Raw genomic sequence first — 16,337 nt, 5'->3', positions numbered from 1 at the left:
ATGTATAGTCTTTAGGTAGTGGCTTAGTCCCTGGAAGCTCTGGTTGCTTGGCATTGTTGTACATATGGGGTCTCGAGCCCCTTCAAGCTCTTCTAGTTCTTTCTCTGATTCCTTCAACGGGGGTCCCGTTCTCAGTTCAGTGGTTTGTTGCTGGCATTCGCCTCTGTGTTTGCTGTATTCTGACTGTGTCTCTCAGGAGAGATCTACATCCGGCTCCTGTCGGTCTGCACTTCTTTGCTTCATCCATCTTGTCTAATTGGGTGGCTGTTTATGTATGGGCCACATGTGGGGCAGGCTCTGAATGGGTGTTCCTTCTGTGTCTGTTTTAATCTTTGCCTCTCTATTCCCTGCCAAGGGTATTCTTGTTCCCCTTTTAAAGAAGGAGTGAAGCATTCACATTTGATCATCCGTCTTGAGTTTCATTTGTTCTAGGCATCTAGGGTAATTCAAGCATTTGGGCTAATAGCCACTTATCAATGAGTGCATTATTACCTATCATACTTCGGGACCGTATCCCTAACAGCATCAAACATACTCACTGATGCATGGAATAACACAAGTGGAAAATTTCTCTTGTCAACAATAGCAGTTTCCTGGGGGAAAGTTTATCCATTGGGGGAAAAAATGGAATATTAAGATTCCAGTAATGATGAGACCTTGGGAGGTGAGAATCCTTCTACTTTAAAATCCTTGAGGCCCTGGATTCAAACCCCAATATTGAGAAAATAATCTGTAGGCAGTATATAATAGGACAGTCTGGTTGTTTGAAAAATATAAAACCAAATTGCCAAGAAAACGCCATTCACTGGTGGTACTTCGTGCCTCTGACAGAAACCCTTAATTTAGGGTCTCTCCGCTCACACATCCAGTGACTACAGTTTCTCTTTTCCTCCTAGAAAAAATACCGCACGAAAATAGAAACTCTCAACTTCACTCCTGTGGATGACAGAGTGGATTACGTGACAGCGAAACAAAGCAGTGAGATCCGAGATGACGTAAGTAGATAGTTGTAAAATCGTACAGCAATGCCGAGACTGTGGCCAAAACTCTCCTCCTGCAATGATTGAGCTACTAGTCCCATCACCGAAATTATCTATGCTAGTAACATAGAGAGATTTCTTAACATCAAGTAATTTCCCTCCATGCCTCTCATTTTTAGATTAAATATCGGAAAGATTGGAACGCCATCAAATCAAAGTATACCCTTACAGAAACCCCACTGCTGCACACTGCCCAGGAGGCTGCCCGGATCCTGGACCAGGTAGGGATTTTGCAGATGCCTCTTGCTTGGAGATGGGTCTGTAAACTTATATGCGTGACCTCGTCTTCCCGTGACCCCACACTTGACCCCTCTTGTGGCTCTTTGTCTTTTAGTACCTCTACAAGGAAGGTTGGGAAAAACAGAAAGCCACGGGCTACATCCTGCCACCTGATGCTGTCCCATTTGTTCATGCCCACCATTCCAGTGACGTTCAGAGTGAGGTAATTTATCCCAACATGACTGCACCCTGCAGAAGCTGGACCTTGCCGGAAAGGGATGCACATTGTAAAATACAGATGTCAGCTTGAGGATGCTCCATCTCAGCTCGGTAGACCAGGCTGAGCCGGCTGAGGCCTGAAATAGTCCCTCCCTTTTAGGTCTTTTCACTTAGGTTTGGGGCTTGTTTTTGTTGCCTGGTTGGTTTGGGTTTTGCTTCTTTCTTGTATCATCTGGCTGCTACAAAATCCGAAGACTCCCAAATAAATAGCCACAATTAGAGAGCAAGGATATGGGCGGATGGAAGTTCTATTTAAAATGCTGTTGTAGCCAGGTGTTACCACACAAACCCATAATCACAGAACTTAGAAGGTGGAGGCATGAGGATCGGGAGTTCAAAGCTACCTTCAACTGTGTATGAAGGCCAGCCTCCTTTTGGTGAGCAGAGAAACAGTCTAAAGCAACAGCCAAGTGTGGAATAGCTATTTCTTCATGTCTGTTTATTTCAGTGGTATTTATTTATTCCAGTGGTTTCCTTTTTAACCTCAGAATAGAAGTGTCCAACATAAAGCTGTAGGCGAAAGCTGCTGCTGTTCTTCCTTCAACCCTGCTTTGCGCTGTGGGCTTATCAAAGCCTTGGGTTCTGTGTTCAACCCCTCTGCAGCTAAAGTACAAGGCTGAACACGTTAAGCAGAGAGGCCACTACGTCGGGGTTCCCACAATGAGAGACGACCCCAAGCTGGTTTGGTTTGAGCACGCAGGCCAGATTCAAAATGACAGACTCTACAAGGAGAGCTACCACAAGTCAAAGGCCAAAATCAATATACCTGCTGACATGGTGTCGGTTGTGGCTGCCAAGGAAGGGCAGAGCCTTGTCAGTGACATCGATTACCGTCAGTACCTACACCAATGGACCTGCCACCCCGACCAAAATGATGTTATTCAAGCAAAAATTGCCTATGATCTTCAGAGTGACGTAAGTAAATGTCATTTCTCGTTACCTAGACTGTACTGTAGGTACACTGGGAGAATAATACGCAGCATTCCCTCTTTGACAGTTTAGACCATAAGCATTTAGTTTTATCCCTAAAAGGGGATGATGCTGGAGGCTAAGCTGAGGTTTTAGCACTCACGGTCATAGACAAAGACTGAAAAGCCTCCTTCCTGCTTCCTATATCACTGAACAGCTTATTCTTTAAGACACTTAAGGAACAAGAGATTCAGAGAGAGACAGACAGACAGACAGACAGACAGACAGACAGACAGAGACAGACAGACACAGAGAGAGAGCTCTAAGCTGCACGAATCCAGCATCCGTCAGGAAGAGCCTTAGTAAGGCTAAGACATAGAACAAAATATGACACAGGCCACTGCACACGGAAGCCTGAGCACACGTCACAGTCCTGTCTCAGACGCAGAAGACTCAGCATAGGTCCTTTCATCATTACCAGGGAGGAAAGGAGACTGCTTCATTGATTGCTACAAAATGACTGGTGTCCAGCTTTACTCCAGCCATCCAGTCTTCATTTTGTCTGGGGAGGGCTGGGGGAATCCAGGAGCTAGGGCAGGGGGGAAGGCGTGATGGGAACAGGCAGGCTTGTCCAGACTAGAGGAGACGCTGTCCCATTCCCTAAGCCGCCATGACCATTTACATGCGCACTCTCCTTCCTTCAGTCCAGGTAGCTAACCATAGCAAATGTGGGTACCCTATCTCCCTAAAACTGCAGCCTCTTTGGTAAACCTTTCCCGTGTCAACAGCTCCTTAACTCCATTAGCACTCCCGTGATCTAGCTCTCACAGCACGTCACCTTATACTGATTCCTTAAGGCACTGAATGCAGGGCCTTGTGCAGTCACAGGCTGAAGAAATAATGCCAGGCAAAGCTGTCCCTGAACGAAGGGGACAGCAGCCGCTAAAGAGAAATCCATCTAAGTCTTCTGAAAAGATGGCCTGGAATCCTCTGTGGTTATCCGGTGTCACTTACAACTCCTCTCATCTCTCCTCTCCCCTCAGAATGTCTACAAAGCTGACCTGGAATGGCTCCGAGGAATTGGCTGGATCCCTCTGGATTCTGTGGACCATGTGAGGGTTACAAAGAACCAGGAAATGGTGAATCAGGTATGAGAGCCTGTTGGATTTTTAACCAAAAGCTTACTTTCCTTACCGGCCACATAGGGATGGGTGTCTTGTGAGGACAGAGGTATCTCAATTGTCTCCCTTCGTTTCAGATAAAATACAAGAAAGACGCTCTTGACAACTATCCCAACTTCACAAGTGTGGTGGACCCTCCAGAGATTGTCTTAGCCAAGATCAACTCAGTCAATCAAAGTGATGTAAGTTCATGTTGTATTGAAGTGGCCTCTCTGCTCAACGTGTTCAGCTTTGTGATTCAGCTGCAGAGAGGTAGAACATGGAGCTCATAAGCTTTGATACGATACAGTATTGATTGTACTGCATTTGTTCATATTGAATGATTAGCCCCCTTAAGTCTAGATAGCTGATTATTAGAAACTGAGAGAGGGGCGAGTCGTAAGATAATCTTTGGCAATGGTATACACCGCGCCCGCTTTCAGGTATCTGTATTCTTGACGAGAATATTCAGTTAGCTAAGATGAATAGAAGAAAGTCAACCAACTGGTTAGTTTTAAGTATGTGTAGATTATTATGTTTTCAGTATGTCTTAAGAAATTTTAAATATATGCTTCTACTAACCAAAAGGTTTCTCCCCTCTTCCTAGGTAAAATATAAAGAAACATTCAATAAAGCCAAGGGCAAGTACATGTTTTCTCCAGACACACCGTACATCTCCCACTCCAAAGACATGGGGAAACTCTACAGTACTGTGAGTTCTACTTTGTTATAACTTGTCTCCCTTTTTTCTTTTCTTTTTTTTTTTTTTTTTTTTTTTGGAGCTGGGGACCAAACCCAGGGCGTTGCGCTTGCTAGGCAAATGCTCTACCACTGAGCTAAATCCCCAACCCCATAACTTGTCTCCTAATTAAGCTCGTCCGTATTCATAATCTTGACTGACTTTGTAAACTCATGAGCTCAGAACGTGACCAGTTGTCTTCGTCTCTTATGCTGACACAAATAAATGGGTAATGGTATACACACACACACACACACACAGAGAGAGAGAGAGAGAGAGAGAGACAGAGACAGAGACAGAGACAGAGACACAGAGAGACAGAGAGAGACAGAGAGAGAGACAGAGAGAAGTGCTGTCAGGGACCTGGAGACAGCACAAAGGATGGAGCAGGTACCAAAGGGGGGTGGAGATTACATCCCTCCTTAGTAATCATATACACACAGTTCCAACCAACAAATGGAAGGTGTTTACTTCCTAATTCCTACTTAACTCAGCTAATTCAAAGGAGGGAGGGAGGGAGAAGGGAGGGAGAGAGAGAGAGAGAGAGAGACAGAGAGAGAGAGAGAGAGAGAGAGAGAGAGAGAGAACATGTGTGTCGATACATAACAGCGTTTGGTAAATCCTTGTATAAAATTTCTCATCTTTTTTTTCAAATGGTAGAAATACAGTCAACTTTGTATTAAGATGTCTCAGTTGTAGATTTAATCAGATAACTACCCTGTTCTCCATTAGGCATGCTAATGACTACCAATAAAGTTTTCATCCTTGCCTTGAACGTAAACCTTCCAACCCAGCTTTAGTGGTTGTATTAGTGCTATCGGAATATAGTTGGGTACGGTTTTATTAACACATGTTTCTTCGTTCCAGATACTATACAAGGGAGCATGGGAGGGAACCAAGGCCTACGGCTATACCCTGGATGAGCGCTATATTCCGATTGTTGGAGCCAAGCATGCTGACCTGGTGAACAGTGAGGTCTGTTTGATGCTTTTCCTCTCTTAGGATGAGAGTCTTTACTGGGGAACAAGAAGCTGAATAGAAAACTCCAGAAGTTCTCAATGTCGAACCCATTTTTCAGCTTAAATACAAGGAAACCTATGAGAAACAGAAAGGTCACTACCTGGCTGGAAAAGAAATAAGCGAGTTCCCTGGTGTGGTCCACTGCTTGGATTTCCAGCAGATGCGGAGTGCGGTAAGCGAGGCTTAATTCCCTGTAGAGATGTACAACCTCAGTGTGCTCTTGTGTCTGCCCATGTATAGCCTTCCCTGTGACTCAAGATTAGCTGGGGAGAGAGTGGTATGGGGCGGTCATCTTCCAGATTTCCTCACCCTCACCTGTGAACCCTTGAAGTCTGTGGACATTGTCCTGCTCCCCACCCCCACCCCCACCCCGTTTTTTTTTTTTTGACCAAACACACTAAAAGCTTTGAATTGGCAGAAGGGGAAAACACAGCATGATAGAGGGGTAAGAAGAGTATTTTATAATTATCAGTGCTATCTTAAACACTATTCTATATGTACTGCTCTACATGGGAGACTAAATAGATTGGTTGGGATAATTCAAGTGTTAATCTCGCAATAATTTTTGTCTTTAAAAACATCTTTAGTTGAACTACAGAAAAGACTACGAGGACACCAAAGCAAACGTGCATATTCCCAACGACATGATGAACCACGTGCTGGCGAAGAGGTGCCAGTACATCCTCAGCGACCTGGAGTACCGACACTACTTTCACCAGTGGACGTCACTTCCTGAGGAGCCCAATGTTATCCGTGCCCGAAACGCCCAGGAGATCTTAAGTGATGTATGATGCCCTTTCTGTAGTTACACCACTAAGTGGCATAAGTAACCTACTCCTCCTGTCAGAATCCCCTTAGAGCCATAGGGCACTTGTGCTGAATATTTAATCTGTTTAGTACTACCCTCAGACATCGTTCCCCCCTCTGCGACATCATTCAGCCAGGAAGTCGCTTTCAGCTGGCTGAAGGCCAGGGAGCAGTAGAAAACCATCAGACAATGACCAACTGTAAGTTCTGAATGCCTGCCACCTCTCCTGTCCCTTCTTCTTGCAGAATGTATATAAAGACGACTTGAACTGGCTGAAGGGCATCGGCTGCTATGTTTGGGATACACCCCAGATCCTCCATGCCAAGAAATCATATGACCTCCAGAGTCAGGTGAGCCCATCTCCCTTTACGGACCGACTATCCAGATGTCACTGTAGTCCATGGTAGCATCTGCGGGCTGCTGTCGTAAGCTCTGATTGAGAGACTGCAAGGAAAGTGTATGATCTACGGCAAACACATTGGTCCCAATCAAACCTCTGTGGTGACCTGCTCTGGTATGAGTCTGCCCTAAGCCTGAAGGTGATGCATATTTATACCAGGAAGTTACCGGGGGCGGGGGTGGGGTGTTGTTGGTGAATGGTGAACTCAGGCATCGGCATCTTGGCTAGGTTAACATGCAGAATATAGGAAGCAAAGTATGTTTTGACAACAGGTACATATGTTTGGAGGGGGAAAAAACATCATTATCTGGGGCATGTCCCAGCATGTGGCTGAGCTGTGATTGGGCAGGTCTGATGGACTATTGGCAAGGCAAGCTGCTGCTAGGAGGACTGGGAGGTGACTTGGAGCAAGTAATAAGATAAAGAAGGACACCTCACAGAGACCCAGACCTCTCTCTCGGCCGAGGAAAGCTGCTGCTTGCTTTGGCTGTCACACAAAGTCATGGCGAGCTGTAGTGGGTTGGCAGCCGGTTTCTTAAATTACAGCGGAAACCCAGATATAAAGAAAAGGGTGACTGGGTTGCTATAAACAGCTAACGCTGCTTTTTTTACCACTTTGGGCGACTTTGGTTTTCCTTCACAGCTACAATACACAGCAGCAAGTAAAGAAAATCTGCAGAACTATAACCTGGTCACAGACACACCAGTTTACGTGACTGCTCTTCAGAGTGGCATCAATGCCAGTGAGGTATGGTGTCCTTGGCCTGCCTTGCAGGGCAAGCCCTTTCTTGTCTTAAGAGATCTCCCGCCAGCAAGGGCACAGAAGCCATTCTCGTTTGTCTGCAGGTGAAATATAAAGAAAATTACCATCAGATTAAGGACAAGTATACCACAGTGCTGGAGACAGCCGACTATGACAGAACCAAGAACTTGAAGAGCCTGTACAGCAGTGTGAGTTGTCTCTTCCTCATGCTGAGCTCTTTCCCCCTTCAGAGACAGTAAGCAAAAGGGATAAGACCTTTCCCTAAAGTGTTGTCAATTTCCCCCTAGACTGTAAAATTCCAACTGTACCTACAAATTCTCACTATACAATCAAACCTCAAATCAAAGAAATGCATGCCCTGGGGGTTGGCAAAGTCCATCTGAGAAGGACAGAGACTGGGGAAAACTTGATGCTGTGGGAGTTAACCAGAATTCAGCTCCTGTATTCACGAGATCTTTAACCCTTCTAGAACATATACAAAGAGGCCTGGGATAAGGTGAAAGCCACCAGCTATAACCTGCCAACCAGCACCTTGTCCTTGACACATGCCAAGAACCAGAAGCACCTGGCCAGCCGTGTAAGTCGAGTGCAAACATCATAGCCTCCCCTCACCCTCTGTTCTCCTCCGCTCCCCATACCAAGAATTCCCTAGGCTGTTCAAATGCTGCCCAGAAGCACCCCCATCACTCTTGGGGGTACCTGACAAATACTTCCAGTAGCTGGGCACCAGAGTCTGTTCTCACTTCCTCTCAGGGCCCTGCGGTCCCTGAAGAGTCACAGATACCAGTCAGGAGGACACGGGTGTGATCTTTCAAGCTACCTATGGGCAGACAGCATGGGTAGACAGCCTCTGCTTCCGCCAGCAGTGAAGAGGGAAAGTAGACACCAACTGCCACACAGAATAGGGAAGACACAAATAAATGTCAAACAGGCCTGGAGGCTGACGACTACAAGTCCAGCACTTTCGAGACTGCAGCAAGAAGATTGTCTTTAGTTCAAGGCCAGCGTAGCCTACCTAGTGAGTTCCAGTCTAGCCTACACTACAGAGTAAGAAAGACCCTGTCTCAGATATCAAAACCAAGAATAGGGCATTTTGAGAGAATTAGGTTTGATCTGGCAGAAAGCTAAGCTATTGTATTTGGTAGCTTGTTATCACACCATTACCAAATAAATAAACAGATGTGGCCAAGGAGCATGCCTCTCATTTGGATTTTTGAATAAATTTTACAGAGCTCGGTAGAGGCTTTTCTTCTGTCGCAGATCCTTGGCAATGTATTGTTGGAACAAGGAGTGAGGGGCATAGGAAAATTAAGGATCCTAACATTAGTTGGAAATATTTTTGTACTTATATATATTTAATTTTTTATTTTTTATTAGTTATTTTATTTACATTTCAAATGTTATCCCCCTTCCCAGCTTCCCCTCCAGAAGCCCCCTGTCCCCTCTCTCCTCCCCCTGCCTCTGAGGGTGCTCCCCCACCCACCCACTCCTGTTTCGGTGCCTTAGCACTCCCCTACTGTGGGCAGCTGGAAATATTTTTAAGGAGAAAAAAAGACATTCCTTTAGATGCTAGTTTTTCATAGCTAAAGGAGTGATCAGTGCAAAAAGACTGAAGTATTCTGTTCTGGAAAGTTCCAGGGAGGATTCTGTTTGGCCTCTAGTTGTTGGAGCAGTTTCCATTTCCTCTGGGTCCTGAGAGCCTGTGTGTTACTCCTGTGTGCTGGGAGGACAGCTCTTGCCTTTCCCTTATTCCCAACCTGTGGAGTTGCTGAGTGTCTGTTGATAGGTGGCGCAGATTGGAACTCAAGGCAGGCTGAACTGCCTTGTTGAAATACTTGGAGAAAGTGAAATCCAAGAATTATCAATCATAAGATTAAGATTCCAAGCATAGTCTGAACCTTCCACTCAGGATAGTAAGGATGATAAAACCACATCACCAAGAGATTACTGAACAGTCACTTACTAGAAGCTGGGAGTGTGGCTCAGTAGTAGACCCTTTGCCTGGCAGGCTCAAGGCCCTGGTTTTGATCCTTGTCATTATGAACATTTTAACCAATTAAGCATATTCCTAAAAGCAATGTGTAGTGACAGCAGTATTTGGCACGGGCACTTAAAACAAACAATACAATTGTATGCACTATCCAGTATAAAAGTGCTTTCAGATAGGGCCTGATATCAGTCTCACAATGACCCTTGCTGGCTCTAGTGTCTTCAAGGAAGTGATCGCTGGGAAGTGATCCAACCCACACCCCACCCCCGCATCAGCTGGATCAGGCACCTCCTATTGTTTCGTGGTTTGTTTGTTTGTTTTGTTTAACAGTAGGTCTCTACTCTTCATGTTTTAGCTTCTCTACTTGTTCTCTGTAGATCAAATACCGAGAAGAATATGAGAAGTTCAAAGCCCTTTACACGTTACCGAAAAGTGTTGACGACGATCCGAACACAGCACGGTGTCTCCGAGTGGGCAAGCTTAACATCGATGTAAGTAAGAGGCTTTCGTGCACACAGAAGCTGACCCAAATAGCTCTGTGTTATCAGAGTACTTTCCATGAAACCAGGCATGTGACACTGAGTGTACATGTACACAGAAGCTAAGTATCACCTCAGCCTAGGGGTTGGAGAGATGAGATGGTTCAGAGGGTTCCATGGTAAGGATACTTGCTGCTCTTAGAAAGGACCCAAGTTCAGTTCTCAGAACCCAGATCGAGCAACTCACAACTGCCTGGCACTCCAGCTACCGGAGCCAACATGCATGTGACACACACACATTCATACACTCACACAGACACATACGTAAACATAGACATAGATCTTTCCAAAACGTCCTGGTATTAATTTATACAAAATGCAAGAAAATTCCAGCCTCCACCCCCCACCCCAGCTGCTTGCTCTGATCTGGAGAAGACAGACATTCCATGACAACGCAACGGTTTTCCTGTAACTGGGTCGTAATGGCTTTCACAGCGCCTGTACAGGTCAGTGTACGAGAAGAACAAGATGAAAATCAACATCGTGCCCGACATGGTGGAGATGGTGACGGCCAAGGACTCTCAGAAGAAAGTCAGCGAGATCGACTACCGCCTGCACCTTCATGAGTGGATTTGCCACCCTGACTTACAAGTCAACAGTCACGTCAGAAAAGTGACAGACCAGATCAGCGACGTAAGCCTGTGGCTTAGAAGGACCCCCATAGTTGCTCCAACATACTCACACCCCAGCATTGTTGAGAAGCAGGCTCGCCTGCATATCCACCTTGGCCTTTATCCCTCTTGTGTTCTGATTACCCATGAGTCTGAGGGGATTTTAGAGCCCTCCCTGGAAGCAGGGTTGGGCAGATCTCTGTCCTCTCAGCCTCATGGCCGATAGCCTTTGCTTTTTAGTTCCCTCCCCATGTCACCTGGGTCTAGGGTACACCTATTCTTTAGTACTCAAGGGATAGTCAGACTTTTTTTTTCTGATCCTCTGCATCTGCTGAAACCCCCTAGATTGTGTACAAGGATGACCTCACCTGGCTGAAGGGCATTGGTTGCTACGTCTGGGACACTCCTGAAATTCTCCATGCAAAACATGCTTATGATCTACGCAACGATGTGAGTATCCTCGTATTGTTTGTCAGTATAAACACACCTCCCTACAGTTTAGAGTCAAGGAGACAATGTTTAAAGTGAGAACAGTGCCTTGGCCCGGTTGTGAATTTAGTCTTATTGAAGACGTCATTTCTTAGCACCACATTTAGCATTTCTATCAAACAACCTGTACCTTGCTGCTCTGTGGAGAAGTCACTCCAGGATCTTCTCTCTTTTAAACTATTTTAGATATATTTAAACTATTTTGAATATATTAATGAGCACATAAATTTTATTCTATGAAAAACTCACTCGTTAGGATGATCAATGGGATATATTTGTGAGATACGGGGGAATTTACCCCACAGTCATATGATAGTGAGGATTTCAGCAAGAGCTTTGAGAGGCAAGCAGCCATCACACCACCTGTATAAGTCTAATGCCCTGTGTTAATGTAAACCCTGGTAGTGTGGGATGTTATAAAATTCACATCCATGGGCTGCACATTATTGACGGGAGTGACCCTCGAGCCCTCTGTAAAGTCTTGGGCTATCTGGTACAATGGGTGTTCCAGCATAGTCCTCCTTCTTTGCTTCCTGTCAGATCAAGTATAAAGCTCATGTGCAGAAGACGAGGAATGACTACAAGCTGGTGACTGACACACCGGTGTACGTCCAGGCCGTCAAGAGTGGGAAGCAGCTCAGTGATGTAAGTCCTCCCTGGGGAAGTGACTCTGGGTAGCAAGGAAGACGGGGCACAGCTCAGCCAAAGACTGGGCGAAGGCAGCGCTTCCTGACTAGGGACTACGCTTGGTACCCAAGAACGTCCTCGAAAATCTCCCTTTCCCTAACATCTGAAGTGTCAGTAGTTTGCAGAGGTAGCGTTGTGAGCTGAGTCTGTGAGATGCTTTGTACGTTAGAGCATCCAGCAGTGCACATGTGTGTAGATGCCCTGTCATGCCTGTGACCAGGCGGGGCAGAGAACCACCAAGCTGTCCTTTCCCAATTACATGCACAGGCAGCAAGTAAATATTAGAGCCCGCTGGTTGTCTAATCTAGTTAATCTAACCAAGTCTAACCAGCTGTAGGATCTGATCCCACCTATCACTTTGAACTTCTGGAGGGGACATGCCTATCCCTGTCTCTGACACATGGGTGGTGTCAGTACTTCTCAGGGCTATGTGCAGTTGGTTCTGAGTCCACTGCGTAAGACATAGTCACACAACAGAGGTCTCTAGGTGCGTTTGTTCCTTTTCCTTCTTTGTGACAGAAAAAATGGAAGAACTACTTAATTTGTCTTTCTGTTTTAGAGAGTTCAGTCAGTGGCTTCTTGGCCCTGTGTGTTTGGGCGGATACCATGGTGGTAATCGCATGGGGTGAAGGCTGGTTCTCTGCCTTGTGGTAGAAAGGAAGGAGAGGAAGGGATGGGAAAGCAGGCCTGGGTCAAGAATCTGCCCCCAATGACCAATTTCCCCCCAGCTAGGTCCCCGCTTCCAAAATAGTGCAACCGGTTAGAGTCAAAGGGGTGACGGCAGTAGGGGAGGTCATATTGATAACACTGAGCCAAGGGAAGCAGGCTGCCCCCTTTTTCACAGTAAATATGCAGTCCCACTTAACAATGCAACTGCAGTCTGAATGAACTTACCTTACCTCTCTCTGCACCCAGGCTGTCTACCACTATGACTACATACACAGTGTCAGAGGCAAAGTGGCCCCAACTACCAAGACTGTGGATCTGGACCGGGCCCTCCACGCATATAAGCTTCAGAGTGAGGTGGGTGTCAGGAAAGGGGAATATTGACTGAAAGCCAGGCTGTGGGACCTATAGGGGTAGGTTGGTTTATGTGTCTCTCGTAAGAGAGGCAAATGCTGTTCTATTCTGTGAGTTTGGAAATAACGAACGAGCAAAAACAAACAACTTACTATTAAACTCTGTGAGTTGGAAACAAGAACCAATATGTCTTCTTGACTAATGGGATCCTCGTAAGAAGCAGTCAAACAAATAATAAACAGGCATGTAGTTGACCAGTATTTCCAAGTCGGGAAGAAGAGAGCTGGTATGCCATCACTCCTCTTAAAAACCTTAAAATCACAATGGCAGAGTTAAGTAAGGCATTTACTATAAAAGGCTACTAACGGTAAGAGACAAAGGTAGAAACTGCCACTTGAGTTTGGAAGATGATAGGGCCCTACCTCTCATTCCCTTCCATGTGTGACCTCAGGAAGCTCTTTACTGCTGTGTTGTATTTTGAATGTATCAGTTGTTTTTGTTTTTCACTCTGAACACTATTCTTAAGCTTGGTGCTCCCCGGGGTTGGGGATTTAGCTCAGTGGTAGAGCGCTTGCCTAGCAAGCGCAAGGCCCTGGGTTTGGTCCCCAGCTCCGAAAAAAAAAAAAAAAAAAAGCTTGGTGCTCCCCTGAGAGCCAGAATATTTAAGAGCACAAACAGACCTTTGCCGTATACTCCTCCACCAATATATCCGTCTTGACCTCATTCTGTGATGTCTCTATACCTGGGGAATACAAGAGGACAATATCAGAAGTGCCACATGAGAATGGCTGTCTCAGGAACCATCAATGGCTTGAGTGTCTCCCGAGGGTGTGGTTAATGGCAGAGATGGTGCTTGACTGCCTATCTTGTCTGCGTGGCCCACATTCTTGCTCCATGTCAGAAGGCCAGTCAGGTACATGTTTGCAAGCACAAACACCCTCTTTTCTATATGCCGTTTCCCTCTTTCAGCCTTGCCTTAATTTTTCCTGCTGCTTTCAGCTTTCAGGAAATACCCTGGCAAACATAAGGAGAAAAGACTGTCTTGGTTCACAATTCAGGGGTCCATGTCAGGGAAGTCATGATGGCAGGAATCCGAAGCAGTTAGTCATATTCTCTGTTCACAGTCAGGAAGCAGAGGGAGATGAGTCCTTGTACTTAGCTAGCGTCTTCCTTCTACACAATCTAGGAGCCAAACACAGGGCACCCTTTAGGGTGTGCCTTCCCACTCTGTAAAGCCAATCAATACCCCTCCTGGATATGTTCAGAGGCTCACCTGGTGTGATCCCTCACAGGTATGCCTCTCAGGAGGTCCGGTAAAGATCCTACAGAGGTGACAGTGCCAATCCCTATGAGTCTTTTTTCCCAATCCAGTAAGACAAGAAGAACATGACTGAATTCATTATTCTTGCAACTGAACTTCTTGAAATCAACTCAGAGAACATAAATAGATCAACTGTCTGACCAAAAATCTAATGATCTGCATGTGATGTGTTCAAGTACACATTATTTGGTGCTAGAAGACATTTTTACTTGCTCTTTTTCATCCTGGCAGAATCTGTACAAGAAAGGCCTGCGTTTCCTGCCTACTGGGTACAGGCTCCCCGTTGATACCCCTCATTTCAACCACACCAAGGACACCCGCTACATGAGCAGCTATGTGAGTATTCCTCATTCTGTCAAGGTCTGAAATTTGAATGTGAAGAAATTAATATTAGTTAGTAGTCTCTTCTCATGCTCAAATTGTGCCCAGAAAGCTCAACGTGAAGGTGGAAAGGGCAGGGGCAGACGTCATGTTTCCTGGGGATGTGATGGCATTGGCTGCCTCTCCAGTTTGGGTGTGCCTAACTAGGATAGTGAGTTAGAACAGGACATGGCAGAAACCTCGGTGCAGCATTCAGTGCTGTCAAGATGCCTCTGTTTCAGCTGGCCTTAGGCTAGAAACATCACAAGCACTCCCCACATCGATTACTGGAAATGCAGCTTCACATATGCCCTGTGCACTGTGGATATAAACTTAGGAGACATTACTGTGTGTCCCTTTGAGAAGACTTCTTGCCAAGACACTGAGCCTGACACTTACCTTGCCTTTTACCTCTGTGCTCAGTTCATGGGCAGTGTCTCTATTCCTGCTGCTAGTAACTTGCCATAGGTTGCCTCTGGCACTGCCCTTTCCTGGGTTTTGTCAGAGGCAGCATAGGCCCTGAGACATGTACTCCAGGGGCAAGCCTTAGAAAGGTGTGGTAGTCTACAAGCCAACTATTGTCTGGAGAGCACGATTAAGCTCTTTCTCATGATGCTCATCTTCAGAGTCCTGGGAATTGATTCTGCAAGACAGGGCCAACATGACCCAAGAATGCACTTCCAAAGTAGATGTTAAAAGAGTTAAGAATGAAACCTGTTATTTTTAGAAATCACTCAATAAGCCATCCATCAGTATTAAAAAATATCGTCTTGGTCCTTTTTATATTTCCTAATTTTCAAGATACTTTGAGATTAAAGTGATAGGGTTTTTTTCTTGTATTTTTGCATCATATCTTACAAAAATATTTCACCTGGTAAGGGTTTTTTTTTTAACCTTTCCAGACATGTCTTTATCATCCAACTAATAACTTCCAAGGCTTAAGACCATATTAAAATCATGTCATTGGGGGGGCTTGGGATTTAGCTCAGTGGTAGAGCGCTTACCTAGGAAGCGCAAGGCCCTGGGTTCGGTCCCCAGCTCCGAAAAAAAAGAACCAAAAAAAAAAAAAAAATCATGTCATTGGGGCCAGTGAGACAGCCCAGAGGGCAAAAGCATATGTCATCCGAACCGTCACCAGGTCCGACTCCAGAGCCCATGGAAGAGGAAACAGACCCCAGAAATTGGCCCTCTGGCTCTGGATGCATGCCATACACATTCTTCACCCACAGGCATATATCATGCACGTACACGCAATAATAAAGAAATAACATTTAATTTATGTCAAGGACTAGCTCTTACAGTTGATGTTTAAAGCATAAATTTCAAATCAAGGCACAGTCTCTTTTCTAATTGAGAGATACAGTATGGTTCTTTGTTTAGCCATTACTGATTTCCATCTGGCTTTGTTTTCTCAGTTTAAGTACAAAGAAGCCTATGAACACATCAAGGCAAATGGCTACACGCTTGGACCCAAGGACGTCCCATTTGTCCATGTCCGGAGAGTCAACAACGTTACTAGTGAGGTACCGTGAACACGCATTCTCTGGGAAAAACACTGAATTTCAAAATCATGGCTTTGGACAACAGGATGAGGACCATATTTTAGTTTTGTTGCCCCTTTTAGTGGGTGGGGTTTTTTTTTCTATTAGTTAAGTCATTGTAGAGGCTTGGTTCCACAGACTATGCTGAGCTTTTTATTTTTCTAAAGAAATGATTCATTTTGGTATTTGTGTTAAATCTTTTGATTGTGTTTGTGTCTAGCTCACCACCCTGATTCTCATCAGCTCTATTTGTGTATCTGCCCTACTAAACAGCCATCGCATGGAATGTAGACTATGTGTACTCAGAATTCTTCACCTAAATGAAAGAAGCATTTTCTCTCATTCTAATCTCAAATCATTTTGTCGTCCCCAAGTTTCCTCTCTTGCTCCTTTGTGTAAAGTAATTAATTGTTTGTTTAGTTTGTTTAATTGTTGTAAGATG

General features: G+C 45.3%; 1 protein-coding gene across 51 annotated transcripts in view; it reads left to right on the top strand.

Moving 5' to 3' along the window:
- Positions 1-16,337, top strand: part of Neb (nebulin) — a 197,819-nt gene that overhangs the window by 131,146 nt on the left and 50,336 nt on the right. For all 51 annotated transcript variants that reach the window (NM_001419519.1, XM_087651606.1, XM_087651601.1 and 48 more), the window contains 21 exon segments: positions 897-995; positions 1,160-1,261; positions 1,375-1,482; positions 2,142-2,453; positions 3,491-3,595; positions 3,706-3,810; positions 4,215-4,319; positions 5,214-5,321; positions 5,425-5,538; positions 5,954-6,151; positions 6,420-6,524; positions 7,218-7,322; positions 7,421-7,525; positions 7,807-7,914; positions 9,705-9,818; positions 10,302-10,499; positions 10,823-10,927; positions 11,507-11,611; positions 12,569-12,676; positions 14,226-14,330; positions 15,770-15,877. In NM_001419519.1, coding sequence (NP_001406448.1) covers positions 897-995; positions 1,160-1,261; positions 1,375-1,482; positions 2,142-2,453; positions 3,491-3,595; positions 3,706-3,810; positions 4,215-4,319; positions 5,214-5,321; positions 5,425-5,538; positions 5,954-6,151; positions 6,420-6,524; positions 7,218-7,322; positions 7,421-7,525; positions 7,807-7,914; positions 9,705-9,818; positions 10,302-10,499; positions 10,823-10,927; positions 11,507-11,611; positions 12,569-12,676; positions 14,226-14,330; positions 15,770-15,877 — 2,622 coding nt within the window.

The sequence above is a fragment of the Rattus norvegicus genome, chromosome 3 (genome assembly GCF_021556685.1).
Source record: "Rattus norvegicus strain SHRSP/BbbUtx chromosome 3, alternate assembly SHRSP_T2T, whole genome shotgun sequence".
NCBI classification, from domain to species: domain Eukaryota; kingdom Metazoa; phylum Chordata; class Mammalia; order Rodentia; family Muridae; genus Rattus; species Rattus norvegicus.
Note: the sequence above shows the minus strand (reverse complement) of the source record. Positions and strands in the feature narration are given on the sequence as shown.